This window comes from Parus major, chromosome 18, assembly GCF_001522545.3.
Source record: "Parus major isolate Abel chromosome 18, Parus_major1.1, whole genome shotgun sequence".
NCBI lineage: Eukaryota > Metazoa > Chordata > Aves > Passeriformes > Paridae > Parus > Parus major.
Window position 1 is genome coordinate 248,491 of NC_031786.1, and position 22,490 is coordinate 270,980.

Below are 22,490 nucleotides of genomic sequence, written 5' to 3' on the forward strand. Positions count from 1 at the left end.
GGTGCGCGGGGCGCTGGCCCCGGGCCCGGCCCCGCCCGCCGCCTCCCGGTCCGCCCGCAGGCATCGCGGACGCATCCGGCCCCTCCCTCCCGCGGTTGCCGACTGCCCCGATCGTGTTGCAGTCCGGCTGCCCTCAGGCCGAGCCTACCTCTCTCAACCCCGCCGCACCTTCGGGCGCTCAGGCTCCACCGGTACGGGTGCGACCTGGCCCCGCCGCGGGTGTTCGCCGTGGTCTGTGATTCTTCTCCCGAGGACGAGAGGGCCGGGAGGGTGAGGAGCCATCGGGGCGTCTCGCCCAGTTCCCGGAGCAGAGGCTTGGCCGCAGGCAGGACAGCCCCGCTGTCCGCAGTCGGTCCCTTGTCCTCGGGTTACTTGGTAGCTGCTGACGTGCGGGTGGGGGGCTCTGGCCCCCGCTCCCTGGGGGCTGCCCGGTGCCCGGCAGTGTGCCCCGAGTGCGGTGGGTTTCCACTCCCGCGGGACTGTAGTGCCTGAGCAGCACGGAGGATCTGGCTGTGTGTGTGCTCAGGTACGCTGTTCAGAGCTGCGGACGACTCTGGCTGTCCCGGATTTGTGAGGCTGTGTTGTCGGAGGAGGGCACTGCCAAGGGAGGGAGGGAGTCTCTCAGAGCTGGCCCTTTACTTTAGCAGTGTAAACAGAGTTAAATCCAGCCGGGTGGGCAGATCCCTGGAGGAAAAATTGCTGTGGAGGGTTGGATGATCTCACCAGGGGACTGCCGAGGTGGGGAACACAGGAGGGGCACTGTCTTGGCTACACAGGTAATCTGAGGAGTCACTGAATGAGACTGTGTGAGCTAATTTGCCGCAAGCAAATGAACAGAGTACGAAATCCGCACTGAGAGAGAGCACTGTTGTGCAGTGTGCCCCGTTGCTGCTGACAAACCAAAGCACACTCTGTGCCTGACGGTGCCGTGGAGCCCGTGGGGGAGCAGGTGGTGTCAGCGTGTTTACACAGGGCTCGTGGCAGGTTCTGCATCAGGAGTGTGGAGAGGGCCCGTGTTGGATCATGCGTGCTGCTGTCAGTTCCCGTGTGCTGCCGCTGAGCTGAGGGGAGAATTGGCTGTGCTTGTGCTGAGTTCAGGCCTTTTGAGCTCTGGGGAAATGTGTCGAGGCTGCAGTTTCTTCGTTGCAGCCATAGTGTTCGGCACTTTTCAGTGTGATCTTTCTTCAAGAAGCTATCAAAAGCTGATCCCTCAGCAGTCTGGAGAGTAAGGCGAAGTTTCGTCTCTGATGTGTTGCCAGTTCTCTGGGTGTCCTCTTTGTGAGCTGTAAACAGCCTGGTTAAAATGGGACCCAGGAAACTCTTTGGGTTGTTTTTCCCATTCTACTGAATGCTATGTGTGTTGATGCACCTTGGAGAGGTGGGATCACCAGGTTTTTGGGGAGTCCTGTTGCAGCTCTGATGGCTGTTGTGAGAGGCTCCTGCCTGAGAGGGTGTTGTGTTAGAGAGTGCAGGGGCAGGAATGAGTAGCTGCCTCTGCCGTGTCTAGCTCTGCCAGTGCCAGCCATTCCCTAGCCTGCTGAGGAGCATTCTTCTCAGTGCCCTGCCTGTGTGCTTGCCAGGCAGCTGTAAATTCTTTAGTGCCACAGGGCAAGCAAATTCCTGTGGTCCCACTGACCATGCCTGCCCATGACTCCTTCCACTCGCTAGAGGATGGGGCACAGAAATGCTGCAGGGGCATGCACATTGGTCTCTCCAGCTATTCCCTTTCCTCCCTTTTTTCCCAGCAGACATGTTGTTTACCAGGTAGGAACAGAAGGAATAAACAGCAGTCTGTGAAGGAGGGAAGAATTGATTTTGTGCAGCAGTTGCTCTGTGCTGCCTGTCCTGCCTCATTGCAGCTGCCTTCCTTGGGCAGCAATGACCATGCCTATGCCAGTGTGGTTGGGTGTAACAGACATCTTGTTGGAAGGAGCATTGTCCTCTAGGTATATATAAATAGCCTGACTCCTGGCAGGCTTCTCTGCTGGTGTTCTGGGGACTGCTAGTCCTGTTCACCTCCTGCAGGTTGTAGATGCACTGTAGGGAGCCTGTGCCACAGCTGCTGGAAGAGCACAAAGTCATATTTGCTGATGTGTGCATTTGGTTCTGGACTGTAATTGGACATTAGTCTGGCTGGGAGTAACGCAGGGGCAAACAAAATTTTTGTTTGACACCTGCAAGATGAAAGGGGCAGAGGCACCTGTAGACTACACAGGAATACTGGCCAAGGCTGAGTGGGTGCAGTCTGGGCTGGGGAGAGTGCAGTTTGGGCCTTTTGAGTCACAGCCGTGTCTGTCAGGTAGTATCTGTGTGGATCAGTTCCTTGGGCAGTGTAGCAGCAGTCTGAACTGAAAAGCCTGAGGGGAGGAGGTATGTGGGGAAAGAAGCAGGAGCCTGGGTATAAGTCTCTGAAAAGCAGGCTGGGAATTGCTCTTACCAGTTCTGAAGTCCTCTCTTCCATGGCAGGGAAGGAGTCTGCTCTGCTCTGTTTTTTGGCACCTTTAGTCTTTGTTTCTTTGTGAGCACACCTTGGCTCTGAAGAAAAGGAGGAAGAAGGTGTTTCTGGGCCCCGGCATGCCAGGGATTGACAGATACTTTCTCATAGGAAAGACCCACAACTAGGGTCAGTTTTGCATGACTGGGAGAGGTGAATGCTGTTGAGGCATCAGCCCTTATTTGTGATGGAATTTCAGTGTGTCCAAGGCTTGCCCTGTACCCCTTGCTCAGGGTTATTTCTTATTGGACCATAATGGCCACATCCTTGGGGGCATCTGGAGTCCGGTAGGACTGGGGAGCTTCTGAGCTGTGCTTGGGCACCTGTTGGAAGGGTGTGTTACGGTAACCTGCCCTGCTTGGGAGTGACAAGGATGAGGCTGGGAACGAGTGGTGCAGAGTGCCAGCCTGCTGAGTCAGCATGACTGGCCTGGAGCAGCCGTGCTCTGGACCCTGCCTGCTGTTTGCAAGGCTATTTTTAAAAATGTGGCTTCCATGTATTCTGACTCCTACTAGTTTTTTAATTTCCCCTACCATCAACAAAAAGCCAGCATCACCACAAAGTCTCCGTGGGAGCAGAGGTGTGGAAGGGCAGCAGTTGCTGTTCGGGAACGGAGTCTGTTCCTTGTGAGTCCAGCCCAGCTGGCTGCTTGTTAAGTGTCTTCCGAGGTGGGACTGAGTGGAGACCAGGATGTGGAACACCATGGGGTGTTGCTGCTGGACCTTGTCAGAGGAATGCTGTGGGCTGTGCTGTGTCCCAGCTGCTAATTTGACCCTCCTTTCCTTCCAGAACCCAGCTGACAAGGCTGTCGTGTTATGACGACCCCCAACAAAGGAAACAAGGCCTTGAAGGTAATGCAGTGGGTGGAAGAAAGAGGGGCAGGGAGGGGTGTAGGCATCCACCTCAGGTTTCACAAGCATGTGCTGCTTTCTCTCCCAGGTGAAGAGGGAGCCAGGCGAGAATGGGACCAGCTTGACAGATGAGGAGCTGGTGACCATGTCTGTGCGAGAGCTGAACCAGCATCTGCGGGGCCTGTCGAAAGAGGAGATCATCCAGCTGAAGCAGCGTCGGCGCACGCTGAAGAACCGGGGTTACGCAGCCAGCTGCAGAGTGAAGCGTGTTACCCAGAAGGAGGAACTGGAGAAGCAGAAGGCAGAGCTGCAGCAAGAAGTGGAGAAGCTGGCCTCAGAGAATGCCAGCATGAAAATGGAACTCGATGCTCTCCGCTCCAAATACGAGGCTCTCCAGAACTTCGCCAGAACCGTGGCCCGGAGCCCCGTGACCCCTGCACGGGGGCCTCTCACTTCCAGTATGGGGCCCCTCGTCCCTGGCAAGGTTGCTACTACTAGTGTCATCACAATAGTGAAATCCAAAACGGACGCCCGGTCTTAGTGAAGCGAGCATTGCCCGAGCTTGTCTGTGCAGGGCAGTTAGGCACAAAACCAGCCTGGAATCCCCAAAGCACAAGCCTTCCCCACATGGGTCCGGGTTCCTTTGACTTGGCCCAGGACTGGCCTGCTGATCGCTCCAGTTTATTTTGTTGTGTCCAGATTGATATGAGCAGTGGTGATGCATCCCTTGTCCTGTGCAGACAGAGCTTCCCACCCAGCAGTCTGTAGCCCTCGGGTGCCCTGGGGACAGACTGTGAGATTTTGGTTTTCTACCCAAAGAAAATCTGTGCAGCGAGGCTGACAGAAGGGTGGAGGAGTGGCTCGAGGAAAGCTTTCTTCCTGGGGGCTGGGAACCCTAATTTTCGGTCACTTCCAAAGGCTTTTTTTCATGACTTTTCCAGGTGGTGCCTCTGAGCACCTGAACCTGCTGCTTTTGTCTCCTTTGGTACCTGTAGTTACAGTTGGGGTGTTCTGTGTCATAGGTTTTTATTCCTTTCTAGGTGTGCCTCCGTGCCCTAGCCGTGGGTTTCCCTCAGGAGTCCATGACGTTAGCTGTGTAAACTGGCAGTGGTGGGAAGGACGACGCTGCTGTGTCCTGCCGCTGTGGCCCTGCAGGGCCCAGCACCCCAGGAGGGAAGAAGGGAGCAGTGGTACTGTGTTGACTGCAGGCCGGTTTTGTGCCTAATGTGTTGCACTGAACAAGACCAAAATCACTAGTTGTTCCCGTGTTTTGAGGGTATCAAGTGTCTCTAGTGTGATGGTTTACACAACCAGTTTATGTGGTTAAATAGCCCTTTATTTAAAGAGAGAAACATCATTTTAAGAGTTATTAAATTATCTAAGTTTAAAATTGGACAGAAGAGAGAGCGTATTTATAGTCAGCTTTTTTACCTGAGAAGGTGAGAATATTTGACCATATGAGTGGGGAAATATTCTCAGAGACTTTGCTAGTTAAAAGTTAATAAATAAATAATTTTAAAGTTTGTCATGAACCTCCCGCAAACTGTTTGTGGCTCTGAGGTTAGTTTTTATAAAGAGTTATCAGACTTTATTTATAAAACTTAGAAAAAAACAAAAAAAGAGGCAAGTCCTGTTTGATATCTTTTTGCAATTGTACCAAAAGTGACTTATTCTTGACCTCGCTAGTTTCTGTCATGTCCCCTTGTGTTGGGCACTCTGCTCCCCAAGCTCTCGTGCAGCACTGTGGTGTGCTGGTGCCTTTGCCATGTGCTGTCATTTCACACTGTTGTTGTTTTCCCTAAACTCGACTGAGAGACTGAGTTCTCCAGAAGGGTTCTTGTGCACAGGCAAAGGTGCTGCTGTTTCTGAAGACAAGAATGGCTGGCTGGTGCAGCGAGGTAGCGCTGCCTGCCTAGAGGTGTGCGGTGGGAGCACAGGCAGCTCCTGCTGAGCAGCCAACACCAGGTTAGCTTGGTTACCTGGAGAGGAAGAATGCTGCCCTTACTCTCCTGCAGCAAACCTGTCAGAGAAGTAACATGAGGGAGTCTTGTCCAGGTTTAGGAGAAGACTGATGGTATTTAGCTCTGGAATTAGATCCTGTGGTCAGAACTTGTGTTGTGCTCATGGCGCACCTGAACAAGAGGGGCAAGTCTGCAACAAGAGGGGCAACATGAGACAGGCTAGTCCCTGGTGTCTACACATTGCTGGCCAGGGAGCTGTGGCAGGATAACTGTCCAGGGAGTTAGGAAAGTGCTCAGACTCACAGCTGTGATGTAGCTGAGAAGCTGCTTGTGGCCAGGCTGTGTTTCCACAAACACTTTGACTCCCCTCTCCCCTTCCCAAAGATTTGAGCTGATTTACTGAGTTTCAGAGAAGCAGGACATGAGGGGAAGGCCCCCTTATGATCTCCTGGCTGCTGAAGATCCGAGTGGAGGGGTCAGATTGGGATAACACATGTGAAACCACAGTCTCGTGGGGAGGTATGGCCATTCTGGGTAGGTTTGGGGGATGTTTCTCATGGCTGAACTGATACTGCTGTCCCCTGAGCGGAGGAGCAGGTCAGCCTAAGAAAAGCTGCAGTGTGGCAGCAGAGGGGCAGGTAATTGAAGGGGATATCCTGCTGAAGGAGGTCAGCTTTGCTCTGATTGATAGGGATTTTAGGGAGTTGTTTGGGATGCTTTTCCCAGTGAACTTCCCAGAGGAGGAGCAGGTTAGAACATTGCCTGTAGACTCCCCCCTTCTGGCCCTGGGCTTTCTCCTCTCTGAAGTGTCTGATGTGCCACTTCCAGCCATTCACCACACAGGCCACACACCACATGGCACTCAGCAGGCTCTGGTCTTCCAGCTGGTTGTGTGGTGATGGGAAAAAATGAGATTTTACAGAACACAGAGGCGTCCAGTTGTCCTGGGGTATCATTCCCAACCCTATCCCTCCTAGACCCAGCCTGAGACTGAATCAGCCAGAGCCCTTGGGAACACAGCTAAGTCCTGATCTGGGCCAGAGGAGCAGGCAAGGTGTGTATGGGGCTGCTTAGGACCTTGGTTCCACAGCTGGTGGAGGAGAGCCCTGTAAACACAGCAGGCAACGATGGGCAACTGTGCAGCCACGGAGAGCTTGCTTTTTGTTGTGCTCTGTGGCAGGGAGTGTCCAGTCGTCCCTGCCGGTGGTCAGGGCTGGCATCTGACCCCTGTGCTGCTCATGAGGCGCCTCAGGGCCGGCGGCAGCGCTGACTGCACCAGACTTCATCCTCCTCCCCAGCACTGTTCCTCCTCGCTCGGAGCCCGGGTCTGCTTCAATGGCCTTCAGTGGTGTGTTGGATGAGGACAGATCGTGTAGGGAAGAGCAGGTGTAGGACTGAAGGGTGCCACTGTGCTCAACAAGCTCTGCGGTGCCAGGCTGGATGTCAGCGAGGCCACGGTTCCCTGAGTGTTGTTTCCCTATGGTTTTGGTTTTGTTCTCAGTGAGGTGTAGGACCCCGACTGATGTATTTCTGCAGTGTCCAAGGAGTCTCCCGTCCGGCTCTAGAGGATCCTGTGTCCTGCCAGCTGCTTCCCGTGCCCGAGGCGAGCCGTGCCCGAGCCGTCACGCTGACCTCTCTCTCGTATATAGTGTTCTGGAGTGTGACAATTCTTGTTCCTGAGGTGCTCGTCCGTTTGGTTTCCTGCTGTGAAGGATGTCGTGTTCCCTTTCTCCTTTTCCTGGTGCCGCTCTGGGGCGTTGGGGAGGGGTCCTGCGCCAGCCCGGCCGGAGAGCGTCCCCGGCACCCCCGGGATTTGTGTATCGTGTGAATTGTGTACAGTCGCTCCCGGCCGGAGCCGGGGCTGGCGGACAGAAGGGTCACCCAGAGGGCTCCGGGCTCGGTGCAGGCGGTATTTATTGCTAAGTTATTGCCGTTATTTATTCTGTACAGTGTCCGCCACCTTTGTACGCGACAATAAAACCGCTTCAACAGCCGCCGCCTGCGCGTCCTTGGGGGGCCGCCCGGCACCAGGGGGCGCTGCCGCGCGGGGGGCGGAGCCGGAAGCGGCGCGAGGGCGCTCCGACCGGAAGGCGGAAGCGGAGGAGCCGAGCCCGGTGGCGGTGGAGGCGCAGCGGTTCCGGGGCGATGGCGGCGGGCGGCAGCCTGAGCCGCTCCGAGCGGAAAGCGGCGGCGCGCGCCGAGATCCTGCAGCAGGAAGAGCAGCGGGACCGCCGGAGACAGGTACGGTACGACACCGCCCCACCCGTTCCATCTCGCCGCTGCGGGCCGCCGTGACCACGCGTGTGCACCGGGCAGGTATCCCGCATCTGGAGGAAGCCACCGGCGGAGCGCAGCCCCGAGGAGTGCCAGGTGCTGAGTGAGAGCGAGGACATCGTCAGGGAGCTGGAGCGGCGCCGCAAGCGGCGCGAACGGCTGCGGCGGCGGCAGGAGGAGGTGGGCGGCGGCGGCAGGAGGAGGTGGGCGGCGGCGGCAGGAGGAGGTGGGCGGCGGGGGCCGGGTCCGTGAGGGCAGCGAGCGGCCGCTGCCGAACTCTGCAGCCGCAGCAGGCCTTGGCGTACAACCGCTGTGCCCCAGTGCCGGGAACGCGTCTGCCCTCGGGGACCGCTCTGTTTGTCGCCGCTCAACTGTGCTGCCAGGCGCGTGTGGCTGTGTGGGCAGGTCTCCCGAGAGGGAGGATCAGCAGCTTCTGATCTCCAGGAAGCTTTTTCCTGTGATCCTGCCATGAACAAGGCCCATGTCCTTTTAATTTGGAAACTGCTATTGATGTTGTGTTTGTGCTGCTTTTCCTGGTTGGCCCAAGCTCATCTTCAAACTTTTGGGGAGATCTCTGCTCTTTCTGACTCAGTGGTGTAGTGTGTCTCTGATCCGTGTGAACCTGCTGAGGCCTGTTTTTCAGGTGTGTGATGAACCAGAAGAGCTGAAAAGAAAGGTGGCTGAGCTGGCAGCAGCTGTGCGGAGCGCAAGGCACCTCGTCATCTACACAGGCGCTGGGATCAGCACGGTGGGTTGGGGGCAGCAGCTGGAGCCCGTTCAAGGGGCGGTGTTGTGTGGACTGTTGTCTGGTTCCTGAATGGCCACAGGACGTGTGTGATGAGCCAGGGATGCTGTGTGAGTCCTGCAGCCAGCACAGTTTCCAGGCTGCATCCTGGGGCCATTTCTTCTGCACAGAAGATCCTGCAGCTGCATTGCCTCTGACCACATGCAAGATGCACAGCCTAAGCAAGAGGACACTGGTCTTGCCTCACTCAAGTCTCTTCAATGACTTGGTGTAAAACCTCAAGCCAGTTAGCTCAGGAATGTTAAATGTGTCATCAGACATGCAGAGACAGCTGGGGATTATTGGGATTTATAAATAGCAGTTTGAGAATTGTTTTGTTGCAGCAGCCTGGAGCAAAGCAGCAGTCTGGTTCCACTCTATTCTCTGCTGAAATGGAGCATGAGTCAGGGCAGGGGGCTGAGTGCTCATGTCACCTGCATGTTTGCTAGAGATGCTGAGTGTGAGGTGCCAGAAACAGAGTCTAGGGAAAATAAGAAAAGGCTCAAGAATGGAGTTCTGTGTAGGGAAATGGGAAGTGCCAAGGATGAAAAAGAGTTCTGGAGGGATTCCATAATGGTAAAATTGGAGAAAGCTAACACTAGAGGTGAAAATGAGAGCTGAAACATAGAAGAGAGAGAGAAAACATATAAGGAAGTTTTCCCTGTGTTTAGGGAACAGCTATCCTGGAAAACTCAGAGTGAATGAAAAAGCAGCCATGGGTGGAGGTGTCTTTGGTTGTCCTGGGTGGGCCTGGCTTGGTTGTGTTTGTGTGCAAGAGCTGTGACAACCCCACCCCCGTCAGGCCTGGTTTTCTCTCCTGGTGACAGGCGGCTTCGATCCCAGACTACAGAGGCCCCAACGGCATTTGGACACTGCTGCAGAAGGGCAGGAGCATCAGGTGAGGAGCCAAATTCTGAACTGTGTGACAGAAAGCTGATACTGGAAGAGGTTAATGGTAATTCCAACTTATTTTTTCCCCCTTTGCTTCTTGTCAGGGCTGCAGACCTGAGTGAGGCAGAGCCCACACTCACTCATATGAGCATTGCCTGCCTGCACAAGCACAACCTGGTAAGATATTTTTTCCTCACCTCAGTCATGTTCCTCTGCCTAAGAATGATAAACCCAGCAGGGAAGAGAATATTGCCTGACTACGTTTTTGGCTCAAGTGCCTGCATATCCATGTAGGAAAATGTGTCCAAGCCTTACTCAGTGAGCTGCAGGCTGCAGCTCTGGCAGGTTTTCTCCTGGTGCCTTTTCTTTAACATGTATTTGTACCTGGTGAAGCTGGTCTGGGGAACTGGCCACAAATCAGCCAGCCCTAGAAATGTTCTGTTTAGCAGGAGGAGGCTTTCCATTTAGCTTTCACAAAGGTCTGTTCACCATGGGGGTCCAGCTGTGTTCCCTTGTGGGTCCTGCTCTGATGTACAGGCTGTTGGTGCAATTTGGGACGTGCACATCACCTGCTTGGAGGGATACCTCTGTAGGAGCTCAGTGTTTCGTTCCCTTCAAGGTGCAGCATGTGGTGTCTCAGAACTGTGATGGGCTGCACCTGCGGAGCGGGTTACCCCGAGCTGCAATATCTGAGCTTCATGGGAACATGTACATAGAGGTGAGTGGCCAGAGCAGGAAAAAGTCAGTGTTAAGTGGCCTCACAAAAAGAGAATGTAAGCTCTTGATCTGCCACTAGCTCAGAAGGGATTAGTACAAGAGCTTGGCCTGTGTGCAGCTGCTGTCTTCAGACCATCAGGTTTGGGGTGAACTACTTGGAAAGTACCAAACCCAGCTCTGTAGCTCTTCCTCTGTACATGCTGGAGCCTTTTGCTTCTGACATCTCTTCCTCAACCCTTCTCTGAAATCCCTCCCAGCATGTAGGCAAAGGCTCCACTTGCTGGCTTTCAAAAAAAAAACAAAACAACCCTCGAAGTTTTCCAAGTTAGAATCTGATCCCTGTGCTTCTGTCTACAGTTTCTGTGTTGTCCCCAAAAATGCTTTTTTTCCAAGAGAAGAAGCTTATTCCTGGCCTTTCATGGGTGGGGTGCTGATGATGTGTGGGGTTTCTGCTTTTGTCCTGCACCAGGTCTGCACTTCCTGTACACCCAACAGAGAGTATGTGCGAGTGTTTGATGTGACGGAGCGCACAGCCCTGCACAGGCATCACACGGGCAGGATGTGCCACAAGTGTGGGGCACAGTTGAGAGATACAATCGTCCACTTTGGGGAGAAGGGGACATTGAGACAGCCCCTGAACTGGGAAGCAGCAACAGAAGCTGCAAGCAAAGCAGATGTGATTCTTTGTCTGGGTTCCAGCTTAAAGGTAACTTTAGAGACTCGGTGAAGATTGTTAGCAGCATTCCCTCTTGGTGATACACCTTGGTGCTGAGCAGTCTCCTCCCAAACAGACAACTGTAAACTCTGGTGTCAGGATTCGCCCAACATCTGTGATAGTCTCTCTTCCTCCCTCTTTCCCCTCCTGGTAATACATTCCTTTTCCTCTCGCTGATACGGTTCACAGCTGCGTGTACCAGTGGCTGTGCTGATCCTCTGTGCTTTGTGGCAGGTTTTGAAAAAATACCCGCGGCTCTGGTGCATGAGCAAGCCCCCCACACGCCGGCCCAAGCTGTATATTGTGAACCTGCAGGTGAGATAAAGCCCTTGGTACTGGGTTGGCCAGGTGTGAGCCAAGGGGCTGCGGATGTGTGGGGCCGAGCCGCTGGCAGGCCCCGGGCAGGGAGCTGCGGGGAGCTGCCTGCAGCCGGCTCTGCTATCGCCCGCAGTGGACTCCGAAGGATGATCTGGCCGCCCTGAAGCTGCACGGCCGCTGCGACGACGTGATGCGGCTGCTGATGGCGGAGCTGGGGCTGGAAATTCCGCGCTACGACCGGTGAGCGGCCCGGGCCCTGCGCGCCTGGAGCCCCCGGCCCGGGGCCGCTTCCAGCACCCACTGCCGCCCTCTCCTTCCTTCCGCAGGGCGCGGGACCCCATCTTCGCGCTGGCCGAGCCGCTGCGCCCCGGCGAGGAGGGCACGCACTCGCGGAAACCGGTGGCGCCGCCCCGGGAGCGGGAGGAGCCCCGGGAGCAGGAGCAGCCCCGGGAGCGGGCGGAGGCGGCGGTCGGGCGGCCCGGGGGGTGGCTCGGCCGCGGCTGCGCCAAGGGCGGCCGGCGCAGGAAGAGCCGCTGAGCGCGGGGCGGGGCGGGGCCGCCGCTGACAGCGCGGCCATGCTGCGCAACGGGGCGGCGGGCGGCGGCGGGGCCGCGGCGGGCGGCGGCGGCCACCGGCCCGTGCGTGTCTGGTGCGATGGATGGTGAGTGGGGCGGGCGCGGGGCCGGGTGATGTCGTGGCGCCGCAGAAATAAACCGTGTTGGCTACGCCGGTGCCTCCGCCTCCTCTGTCACTGCGGCGGGACGGGCCCGGGCCCGGGCAGAGGACGCTCTCCGCGCAGAGCCGCCTCGGAGCGCCGGGCGAGCGGAAGAGAACGGCACCGCTCCCGAGCCGGGAGCGCCCTTGGGCTCGGCCGCCTGACGGAGGTCGGTGGGGCCGGCCCGTTCCCCTCGGGCTGCCGGGGCAGCTGCGGGGAGGGAGCGAGCGCTGCGGCACCGGGGCCGGCTCGCTGCGGCGGGCCCGGGTGGACCGGGTGTACCGGCACGGCTCTGCCCGGCAGCAGAGGGACCTTCAGCCCCGAGGCCTGGGGCAGGGCTGACCCGGCCCTTCTCTTTCCAGCTATGACATGGTGCACTATGGCCACTCGAACCAGCTGCGCCAGGCTCGGGCCATGGGCGATTACCTGATCGTTGGGGTCCACACGGACGGTAAGAGGTTTTACCAGGTTTCAGCTCGTGCAGCCAGTCAGATTGCCCAGCAGCATTAGCCCCAGGAGAGCCAGGAGTTCCTGATAGGGTCAGGCTTCATCCTGCATCTGCTGCAGGATCAGTAGCCTCCAAGAGAAAAATGTACCTTCTCTGGGAATGGAGCTACCCCTGTCACACTTTTGGACTGAGGATTAGGTGGGCCAGATCTTGCAGGCTCTGCGGGTCAGTCTGCCTTCTGTGCTATAAAACCAGTTGAAACAGCTGAAAATCAGTCTGCTTTTACTGGTAGGATCTGCAGAACTTAGGTTCCAAAACAAGTTACCTTGTGGAGAAAACTCATTACAGGGCCATCTGGAAGTTAAGTGCCAGAATCAAGTTCCAGCATGTGAAGGTTTATTCTAAATGGGTTTATGGGTGCAGAATTTCCAGTATGAACCAGGTGTAGTAGGAAGTTGCTGTTTAGGAGGGAAATTTCTCCTAGAGGGATGCCAGAAGGCCCAGCTCATCCACTCAGGAAGAAGTATCTGGGTACAGGGAAGCACTGAGACCTTTTGCCCTCTGAATGAATTCCAGGACCCTTGTTAAATGCTGAGGAAATTCAACTGAATCAAAATATTTTCTGATCTATCTGGGGCTTCCTTTGCTGCCACAGACCAATCCAAAGCTCTGGTGAAGCTCACCAAGGGAGTGAGTCAGTCACCGAGAATCACTAGCTGCAGGACATGCTTCTAACTGGAATTTTGTTTCTTCCCCAGAGGAGATTGCCAAGCACAAGGGTCCCCCTGTCTTTACACAGGAGGAGAGGTACAAAATGGTGCAGGCCATCAAGTGGGTGGATGAGATTGCTCCTGGGGCTCCTTATGTCACCACACTGGAAACCCTGGACAAGTACAGCTGTGACTTCTGCGTGCATGGGGGTGAGTGGTGTTTGAGGCAGAGGCTGTGCTAGCATGGGCCCTTGGAGCCCTGTGCTCCAGGTGCCCTGCTGCAAACTGAGCTGTGTCCCAGCTGGTGCAGAGGTCAGCGATACCTGGTGTGTGGAGAGCTCTGCCTGCTCAGCACCTGCACTGGGCAGCACAGCTGCTTCTGGTCTCGTGGTCTGGAGACATGTCAGTGTGCTCACAATCTTGAGAGTGGCCAGGGCCCTTGGTTTTAACTTACAAAGGTGAAATGTGTAGTTTAAAATTACCCTGAAGTTACCCTTAGCACCAGCAAAAAATTGTGCAAAGCCATTTAGAAAACTTAAGTATGAAAAACACTATGGAAAAGGAAAGCATGCAGAAATACAATCATGTTTGTATCTACTTATCCTGGGACAAGGTTAGATCTGAAAAGCTTCTCCCTTTATCCAGCTGATAAGCTGTTCAGTGGCTCAGCTGACTGTGTGGTCAGAGACCTAGTTCTTAGTGTGAACACTTTCTGGTATACAGTTGCTGAAGAGAACCAGTGTTCTGAGGAAATGTTCTTGCTCTGGGACTCTCCTTTCCTGGGTTGCTGCCAATGCTCATTAAGCCTCAGCCCTTCCTCCCTGCCCCTCTGAAGGAATTTTGTTAGTTTGACCAGGAGTAGTCTTTGTACTCATTTAGTGTATCTCTCATCTGATCCCAGCCACCTGCTATTGATAAGCTGAGTATTTCACTAAGTGTAAATAAATCCTTAACCTTTAAAAGATAAATATGCTTTTTTTCATGTGGATGAAGTGGTTATCAAATTCCTTGTTAACTTCATTGCCTGCCCTGAACATGTTTGGTGCACATGAGCTCTTACAGGGCTTGGTGAGGGGTTATGGCAGTGGAGGACTGCTTGTGGCCTCTGCTCCAGCTGCTTGCCTTTGTCCCCTCTGCCACGTCATTCTGTGTGTCTCCTGAGCAACACACCTGCCCCAGCAGTTTTTCCAGGTTGTGTTTGTGTAAAAGCTGAGTTTGGAAATAGCTGAGCTTACCTGAGAGGGTGACAGCACCTTCCCTGCTGCCTGTGCCTCTCTGGCATACCAAGTGTGTGCCCCCCGTTCCTGTGCTCTGAGGGGAGGGCGTGGGGCTCTGGGAGACCTGAGCAGGACTGAGGCTCACTGTGAGCACTCGTGGGCTGCCCTCTGACTGCTTTGGCAAAGGGAAACCAGCTTAGTTTTTGCTTGTGAAGGCTTTGTACCATCACCAAAAGTGTGTGAGAGGTGTTTCTGCAGGGGGAGTTGGGAGCCACCTGGCAGAGATGAACCGGAATGGCCTCTGTAGGAGGGTTGCTGGGTGTCACTGGAAGTGCAACCGTTGAGAGGAAGAACTTCCCATTGGATGAACTGTTTCATTTACTGAAAACTTGTAACATGAACCGAGGGTTAAAACCAGCCCCAGAAGCTTTAAAAGGTTATTTTTTAACATTGATCCAGGTAGCACTAGTTTATTGTCATTCAGACAGTAATCAGCTGTGCCTGCTGCTGCAGGGCACCCAGGTGGGTAATGGTGTTTAGCATCCAGGAGTATCCTTGTCTCCACAGACACAGTAGTCTTAAAAATCTCTGACATTTCTGTGGGGCACAAGACATGTGCCCTGTGTATGTGCAGGGATTTGGATTGCAGAGTTCCAGTCTGGCTCTAGGGGCCAGCTGCTGCCTTTGTGGAGGAGAACTTGGCTACAGTTCTGAGGCTTTTCTCTCTCTGCAGATGATATCACCTTAACTATCGATGGCAAGGACACCTATGAGGAAGTAAAGACAGCAGGGAGATACAGGTAACCTCTTTCTGCTTACCTGTTTATCTTGTTTTGGGCAGAGTTTCTGGGAATTTGTGCCTTGAAGGGAAGTCAGATGACACCAGTCTTCAGGTCACACCTGAATGTGGTTCTCTGTGTGTGTCAGAGCTTCAATTGCTCCCGGCATTTTGGCTTCAGTGAGGTGGGGCAGACAGTCCTCTCCAGTGGAGCTGTCTGGTTCCTGGCAGATGCTGGTTCTGGTTTTAAAGCCTCGCTGAGAGCTGGCTCTGTTGGGAAGACTGAGTGAGGGAATTGTTCACAGGAGCAATGTGAACCTGTGGTGTGAGGATGGTGCAGAGGCTCCCCAAATAAATGCTATACTTGAGAAGGAAGGCTTCCTTAGGACAGCCCCTGGTTTGGATTTATCAGGTGCTGCAGGCATTCCTGTGGTACTGGTGGGAAGACAGAGGCTTCACTACGCTCCTGTGGCTTCTGCTTCATCCTTTGCTTGTCTCCCGCAGGGAATGCAAACGCACTCAAGGCGTGTCCACCACTGACCTTGTTGGCCGCATGCTGCTCATGACTAAGGCTCACCACAGCAACATAGTGAGTCAGAGGGCTTTGGCTGGGCGGTGGAGTACAGGGCATGTGCCAGCTCTTCCCTTCTGCTGCCCCAAATGGAGTAGAGCTCCTGGCTCCCAGATGCATGGAGAACGGGCAGTGGCAGTAAAACAACCTGCTTATGTTTGCTTCAACATGTCTGAGATCACAGCGTGATGGGAACTCTGATGCCTCGTGATCAGGGTGGGCCTCGGAAATGTTAGGGGAACTGCAGACAAGCCCATGACTTCTCCCAGAGTGAAATGACACAGTGCAGGCACATTGATCTGTCAGCCAGGTGCTGCCAGAGTTGGAAACTCCTCTCCCTTCCCACTGAGCTTCATGCTTCTGCCTTCTGTTGCCTCTAGTCTGATCAGACCTTTCTTGAGTCTCCTCAGCTCACTCTCTGGTTGGGAGCTAACCTAACCAGGGAAAAGTAAAGTCAGAGGTTTTATGTCAGGTAATGAGTTGCATTTACTGAGTAATGAAGGAATCTGTGAATAGAATCAGCTGGATAACTGCAGAAACGGGTGACCCACAGGCGAATTCAGGGACAGAGGGAGATGTTTTGGTGTGCTGAGCTGTAACACATGAGTTCACACCGAAATGTGCCTGGTGCTGCTGGCTGCTGCAGATACCTGAGCCTGCCTCTTGTGAGAGTCTGGCAAGAGAAAGGATGCTGTCCTGTCAGGGGCTTGCTGGGCTGAGGGAGGATGCAGCTGTGCAGCACTCTTGGGGCTGCACGTTGGGAAAGAACCACCTTTGCTGGTGGTGCCAAGCTGGGATCAGATAAGGACACATTTCCTCTGACTCATGCTAGGAGAGGACTCTGGTTTAGGTATTAACCAGTTTGTCGGCTTTCAGTGCCCCAGATCCCTGGTGTGTGTTTTGAGCCTTGGCCTTCCCAGCACTTCCCACACACAAGCATATCTTGGTTGGATGAGCTGTGCAAGTGCTTAAACATTTTGACTCTTTATCTCCCTTCAGGATGAGGACCTAGACTATCGGAAGCACACTGACAACTTTGGGAAGGTAATGTGAGTTCTGGTTGTGGACGTCTGGTTGTTGTCCTGACTGAGAAGGATTTCCAGTGTGCTTTTTGGCCTGTTGCAGGCTTGTTTGTCCTCCCACATGTGGCAGTAATGTCTCAGGGAATGTCTGCTGTCCCCACAGGGCAGTGCCTGCAGTGGGTGTGATGGGCAGGTGTGGCACAGGGCAGCGCATGTGCTGTCCTTCAGCAGGACCACAGGGCTACTGTCCCCACTGAGCCTGTGATGGGTTTCTTCCTTGCTTGTAAATGCCTTCCTGCCACTTCCCTTGGGACCCAAGTGCCCGTGGTTCCAGCCTGGAGACAGCCTCTGTGGATGGTCCTCTCAGTGCTTGTATTGTTTTGAGGGTGTTGTGCTAGGTCTGGGAGGTGTGGGCACAGCAGGTGCGTGGCCACGGTGTTGCAGAGCTTGAGGGCGGTGTTGCAGCTGCCAGGTCCAGCCTGTGGCTTGCACTGCTTCTAAAGAACTGTCAGTCCTGTTTATTTCCTTGGCAGCTGGATTGTCCCTGCTTAACGAGCTGCACCAGCAGCTGGAGCAAGTCTTTTTTACTAACAGGGGATTTGCTGACCTGTCCGAAGCATCCTTGGTTCCCCACTGTTTTGGGGGTTTTGAGGAGGTGTTTTGGGGCGTCTTGCTCCAGCATGGCTGTTTCCAGGGGCTTGCATCTGGCTAGAATGGATAAGGGCACTGGGTACCCTACGTGACCCTGACAGCTGAGCTGTCTGCGTGCTGCCCTTTGCAGGGCTGGCTCTGGCCTCGGCTGCAGTGTCTGCCAAGTCCCGTGGAGCAGCTTTGGAGAGCACAGCAGGTGACTTGGTGGCTGTTTGCACAGCTACCACGTGGTGGGGACCAAGCTCTGTCCTCAGAGCTGAGGGGCCAGACAGGTGCCCTGAGGCTTGGCAGAGCATTGGTTGGTCTCGTGTTGTCTCCTGAGCGCATCTTGCTTCTCATGGAAATTCAAACCTGCCCTGTTGTCTTCCTCCTTCCTGACCTTTCCTCTTGGCATCTCCTGAGCTGGCTGCTGAGGCTATGATTTAGACAGAGCATAAAGGGCTTTTGTGAAATTGCTGAAATACTTGATGCCAGGAATGTAGAAAGTCCAAGGTGCTGCAAATTGTTACAGTTGCCAGCAAATTCAGATGAGCAGATTGCCCAGCGCTGTGCTCTGTGTTGTCCAAACCCCCTCACAGAGCCTGAAAAGTAGCTGTGTCTGGTGTATGTTTCCACAGGGACCTAAAGGTCACAGTCCCTGGACTGGTGTCTCGCAGTTCCTGCAGACATCCCAGAAGATCATCCAGTTTGCGTCGGGGAAGGAGCCACAGCCGGGAGACACCATCATCTACGTGGCTGGAGCCTTCGACCTGTTCCGTATCTTTGACTCTCTGGTTGCAGCAGTGGTCTTTGATGTTCTTACGTTGGGAGGCACCAGAATGGATATTTGCCTTGGTTTTTTTTCCTTTTCTGTAGCTGCATGTGAGGGAGCAATCAGGAGTGAGTTCTTCCTGGCAGTTTCTTAGTCACGGGATGCTGAGAAAGAGGCTATAGCTCCTCTGTGGAGCGATCCTGTTGGATTTCAGGAAGGCAGATGGATACTCTCAACACCCTGTTGTTTGTGGTGAAGACTGGCTGCCACAGCATCTGGAGCTGACATGCTGCTCCCAGGGCAGGCTTTGAGGCTTTGTGCCAGAACATCTGGAACAAATGGGAATTCTGGAAAGGCAAAGCTGAATCCATGTAAGGTGGAGCTGAAAAAGTCTCTGGCTTTTATCCAGAACCGGTGGAACCTGAGGAGGGAGGTGGCAACAGTTCTTGGAAAGCGGCAATTAGTAGTGCAAGAATAAAATCTTAGGGATTCCTGTCTCCCACTGTCATTTTTGAGTGACTATTTCTGTCTTCCTTCCTCTATTTTCCATGTCAGCTTGAATTCCTTAAACAGATCTGCAGATGTTGGTCATGTGGATTTCCTGGAGAAGGTTCACCAGCTGGCAGAGAAACCCTATATCATTGCTGGGCTGCATTTTGATCAGGTCTGTGTAGAACCTGTCCAAAGGCAGAGCAGCCTGGGCCTGTTCTCTGAACCAGGCAGGCTGTGCCCCAGGAGACAGGGCAGGGATGTACTGACCAATATGGAAATTTCATTTTGGGAAAGAGCAAGGGGGAAAGAAGTTCTCTGTGTCTCTTCTGACTGCCTGGTGCTCTGCCATAGGAGGTGAATCGCTACAAAGGGAAGAATTACCCCATCATGAACATCCATGAGCGAACCCTTAGTGTCCTGGCCTGCAGGGTGAGTCAGTGTCTCTCCACTGTTCCAGAAATTGCCTGGGGCCTGGGGGTGTTCACTTCTGCTCAGTGATCTTGTATGAGTTCCTTGGTGTGTTGTGAGAAGACAGACAAGATGAATCCCTTGTGGCTGCCAGAGGTGCTGATGAGCTCTTGGGAGGCTCTGCTAGGCTCTTGTGCTGTCCTGGCTGATGCAGGTTGCTGCCTCATCCAGCTACTCTGTTGGCAGTGACAGGGCTGGGTGCTGTGTGGCTCTGTGTGGACAGACACGTGCCACTGGAAAACTCTGCTCCCTGCAGCAGGGGAGAACATGCCTGGGACAAAATTGTGGGGAGCCCTAGAAATGTGTGCCTGGAGCAATTAACTTTTGGATTTGCTCTACAGGCACAGAAAGGACATTCTGTAGAGGAACAAAAAGCTGTTGTGCGACAAGCAGTTGCTGAACCCACTTCTCTGTTCCCTTATTTGAACCTCTGATTCTCTAGCCAGGTCACCTGCTCAGGTCTCTAAGAAACAGCTGGCTTCTGGCTTGGGATTGGGTTTTGGGTTTTTGTTTGATGGGTTTTTTTCCAAATCTGGACTCTACCTGGTTCCTTTTTTAGTATGTCTCAGAGGTGGTGATTGGAGCTCCCTACGCTGTCACTGCTGATCTGTTGGATCACTTCAGGGTGAGTTCTTGCACACAAGAAGATGCTGGTGGGTGATGTGTGTGGGGAGCTGAAGTGGTGTGGGACAACACAGGGGTGCAAGGAGGGAGCGTCCAGCTCAGCCTGGGACTGCCAAGGTGGTGCAGGAGGGTGGCTTTGCTGGTCTCCAGGCTGTGCTCAGTGGGAGTAGTGGCAGGAAATGTCCCCGTCATCTTTTGGATCTTGTCAATAGCTTTTGTGTCCTCCTCCAGGTAACACTTGTTTGTCATGGGATGACTGAGGTGGTGCCAGATAAGGATGGTTCTGATCCATATGAGGTAAAGTACCAGGTGCTTTGTCAGCATTTGATAGACAGAGCCTGGCTCTGATTGCATTCCTACAGTGAGAAGGTGCATTGCAGAGGAGGCTACCTGGCTGCAGCTTTGGCAGGTGATGCAGCTTTTCACCCACCCCTGAGGGTAGCTATGTGGAGCACTCAGTAAATCATTCCCAACAGCTCCACTCTTCCAAGCATTGTTTTGCTCTGCCTGTTTCTGATGCCTTCATGGGAGGATGAGAAATCCTGTGTGCTTTGCTGTCTGTCCTGGGCAGCTCCTGTCTATGTGGAGCTTTGCTTTCAGCAAGTGTTTGTTCTGCCTGTGAGGAGATCACTGTGCATCCTGCCTGTCTGGCTGCCACAGGACCTGCCACAGCTCTGCTCTCACCACTGAGCTGCCCACCCAGGTCCCATGTGTTTTCACAGCCCAGTGCTACGTCTGTTTGCAGGAACCAAAGCAGCGAGGCATTTTCCAGCTGGTGGACAGTGGCAGCAATCTCACCACAGATCTAATTGTGCAAAGAATCATCAAGAACAGGTTGGATTTCTTTGTCTCCCGGTTATGTCACATACTGTTCCATCCAGAGTGTCTGGGGACTGATTAATGGGACCAAATAGGAAGAGAAGGTGTTATCTAAAGGTGTAGAGTCAGCAAACTTGTCCTTCCTCTTTCATGGCTTGGGCAGACTGTAAATGTGCTTGTACCAAACGTGCAGGGAAAGGAACAGCTGTGAGCTCTGCTGTGTCAGAATGTTCTGCACATCACATTTATTGTTTTTTCTCTTTTATTGATAAATTTCCTTTGCTGTATCCTGGGAAAGAGCATGTTGCTTCTTTCAGAGATTTGGTCTTTCAGGCCTGACTCCTTCACTTCCAGCACCTTGGCTCACATCAGTGATAAGCTTGATTTTGGTGTTACAACACTGACAAGAGCCCAAGAGTGGAATAGCAGCTTCTTCCATAGAGGGAGAAAGAAGTTCGTGTGTGACCAGTGTGGGAGTCCAGGACTGCAGAGTGCTGGCAACAGCCGTGGGATGCTCTGGGAGAGGCTCTGGAGGAGTCTGGGGGTCCTGGGGGATTTCTGAAGTGCTCTCAGAGCAGAGCAGCATAGGGGAAGGCAGTGCTCTCCTGCTCCAGGTGCTTTTGTCTACAAGAGGTATGGATGGATGAGAATCTCATGGCATTGTGTGATTTTTGCAGGCTGGAGTTTGAAGCTCGCAACCAGAAGAAAGAAGCGAAGGAGTTGGCTGTGCTGGAGGCCATGAGAAGGTTGGAGGAGCAGAAACATTAGGCTGCAGAGCATGGATGTGTGAGCCACAGAGTGCTGTAACTTCACCCTCTGGGAGAGCAACTGCTCTTCAGGAAAGAACCCCTGAAGGGGGGCAGCACTGCTGGCACCCAGGATGTGCTGTCCTAGCTCCTCCTGCACTAATTATGCAGACATAACGAGTTGGGATTCTGCTGCCTAGTTTTATCTCCATTAATCAGTCCCCATCCCTTTTCCCAGGAGGAGATTTGAAAAAAAACAAAAGGTTTTAATTATAACTAATGTTTTAACATGTTGATGTGCTTTTACCTTCTGCCATTTCTGGCTCTTAGTAGGAGGGAAGTGTAGGAGCTGCCCATGCCCCCTTGCACTGCCAGACTTGGCTGTCCTGGCTGGGTCTGTATTCCAGAGCAGCCCCTTGGGCAGTGGTGTGGGTGGCTGGACAGACAGTGACAGCAGCCTTGGGGACAAGATGGGGCTCATGTGGTTCCTCCTACAGTTTTTGCTTAGGAACAAGGGGCTGGCTGCCAGAGGTGGTGCTGGGCTCTGGTGTTCACTGTGCTGCCTCTCCTCAGATCCTGGCCCTGTACAGACCCAGAGCTACTCTGGGTTGAGCTGGATGAAGGCAAATTCTTTGCTGCCCCAGTGACAGGCTGCAGGTGGCAGCTGCATGAAAGGGCAGGTGGTGCTGGGATGCTGGTTCAAGGCATTTCTCCACCCGAGGCAGGGATCCTGGGGCCTTTTCCCAAAGGCTCTTGCATTTGCAAGGCAGCAGGACCCAGTGCCTTTTGTGGAGTGTGCTCAGAGCCCCACCTGCTGCTGCTGCCAGAGCCCACCTAGTGCCCAATGGCTTACCTGAGGGCAGGACCCGGCCAGGTGAAGTTTTAGGGTTGTTTTCTGATGGCTGACATGCAGCATGCCTGTCTCTAAAGGGAGGTGCAAGGCTGGGTGAACGGGTCCTGAGCTCTAAGCCCCATTTGCCTCTTACATTCCAGGATACTGTGGTGGGTATCCTGAGCAGCTCACTGCACTGTGCCAGATGGTCCTTCCAGGCTGTGTCTGGTGTCCTCTCTCTTGTAAATTTTTGTTGCTGATCATTAATAAAATGTTGAAGAGTTGTGCATTGGTCTCTTTGAGGCTCGAAACCAGGCAGCAGAAAGAGGACAGAATGTGTGCTACAGCCCCACTGCACTGGTCCTGAGAGGGTGCCCTGCTCCCACTGCATCCCTGTGGCTCTGATGGCTGGGGCTGGCACAATGGCTTCTCAGCCCTGCTGGCCCCTTCCTGGGCTCTGCGAGCACCAATTCTGCCCTGCAGTGTGTGGCCCCCTCCCATGGGCACTGCAGAGCTTGTCCTTAAGGACAAACAGCTCAGCCTTGCTTTTGCACTCATCCTGCGCCGAGTGCACTGCTGAGTCGCCTCCAGGACAGGGAGAGGTACTGCTGTAATTAAAAAAGAACAGAACCATTTTATTG

At 54.0% G+C, this 22,490-nt stretch overlaps 2 protein-coding genes across 9 annotated transcripts; both read left to right on the forward strand.

Moving 5' to 3' along the window:
- The first annotated feature begins 99 nt into the window (after window positions 1–99).
- On the forward strand, window positions 100–11,557 carry SIRT7 (sirtuin 7). Of its 5 annotated transcripts, none has more exons than XR_001524464.2 (13): window positions 100–526; window positions 3,284–3,345; window positions 3,434–3,829; window positions 7,257–7,547; window positions 7,623–7,760; window positions 8,224–8,328; window positions 9,192–9,262; window positions 9,360–9,432; window positions 9,875–9,973; window positions 10,442–10,678; window positions 10,764–10,837; window positions 10,922–11,002; window positions 11,139–11,167. XR_001524464.2 is itself a non-coding variant. In XM_015645640.3 (13 exons), exons 2-13 carry the CDS (start codon window positions 3,310–3,312, stop codon window positions 11,540–11,542), a joined length of 1,845 nt encoding a protein of 614 aa, XP_015501126.1. In that variant the 5' UTR covers window positions 101–526; window positions 3,284–3,309; the 3' UTR covers window positions 11,543–11,557. The 5 variants fall into 5 exon arrangements, 4 of the variants coding, with proteins under 4 accessions (XP_015501128.1, XP_015501126.1, XP_015501127.1 ...); XM_015645640.3 differs by lacking the exon at window positions 10,764–10,837 and adding an exon at window positions 11,332–11,557 and having other exon boundaries at window positions 101–526; window positions 11,139–11,245; XM_015645641.3 differs by lacking the exon at window positions 10,764–10,837 and adding an exon at window positions 11,332–11,557 and having other exon boundaries at window positions 105–191; window positions 11,139–11,245.
- Window positions 11,557–22,136, forward strand: PCYT2 (phosphate cytidylyltransferase 2, ethanolamine). Of its 4 annotated transcripts, none has more exons than XM_015645643.1 (13): window positions 11,557–11,666; window positions 12,083–12,171; window positions 12,927–13,088; window positions 14,829–14,895; window positions 15,378–15,462; window positions 16,444–16,488; window positions 17,735–17,873; window positions 18,450–18,532; window positions 18,712–18,789; window positions 19,388–19,453; window positions 19,684–19,749; window positions 20,198–20,286; window positions 20,949–22,136. In XM_015645643.1, exons 1-13 carry the CDS (start codon window positions 11,581–11,583, stop codon window positions 21,037–21,039), a joined length of 1,146 nt encoding a protein of 381 aa, XP_015501129.1. In that variant the 5' UTR covers window positions 11,557–11,580; the 3' UTR covers window positions 21,040–22,136. The 4 variants fall into 4 exon arrangements, with proteins under 4 accessions (XP_015501129.1, XP_015501130.1, XP_033374642.1 ...); XM_015645645.2 differs by lacking the exon at window positions 11,557–11,666 and adding an exon at window positions 11,744–11,889; XM_015645644.1 differs by lacking the exon at window positions 16,444–16,488.
- Window positions 22,137–22,490: the final 354 nt, after the last annotated feature.

Excerpts from the sequence above, each read along its gene's own strand:
- SIRT7 (XM_015645640.3), top strand. The coding sequence starts at position 3,310 with ATGACGACCCCCAACAAAGGAAACAAGGCCTTGAAG. Across the intron at positions 9,974-10,441 it reads ATGGGAACATGTACATAGAG|GTCTGCACTTCCTGTACACC; the intron begins GTGAGTGGCCAG and ends GTCCTGCACCAG. Across the intron at positions 11,003-11,138 it reads TGTATATTGTGAACCTGCAG|TGGACTCCGAAGGATGATCT; the intron begins GTGAGATAAAGC and ends TATCGCCCGCAG.
- PCYT2 (XM_015645643.1), top strand. The coding sequence starts at position 11,581 with ATGCTGCGCAACGGGGCGGCGGGCGGCGGCGGGGCCGCGGCGGGCGGC. Across the intron at positions 11,667-12,082 it reads CGTGTCTGGTGCGATGGATG|CTATGACATGGTGCACTATG; the intron begins GTGAGTGGGGCG and ends TTCTCTTTCCAG. Across the intron at positions 16,489-17,734 it reads ACACTGACAACTTTGGGAAG|GGACCTAAAGGTCACAGTCC; the intron begins GTAATGTGAGTT and ends ATGTTTCCACAG.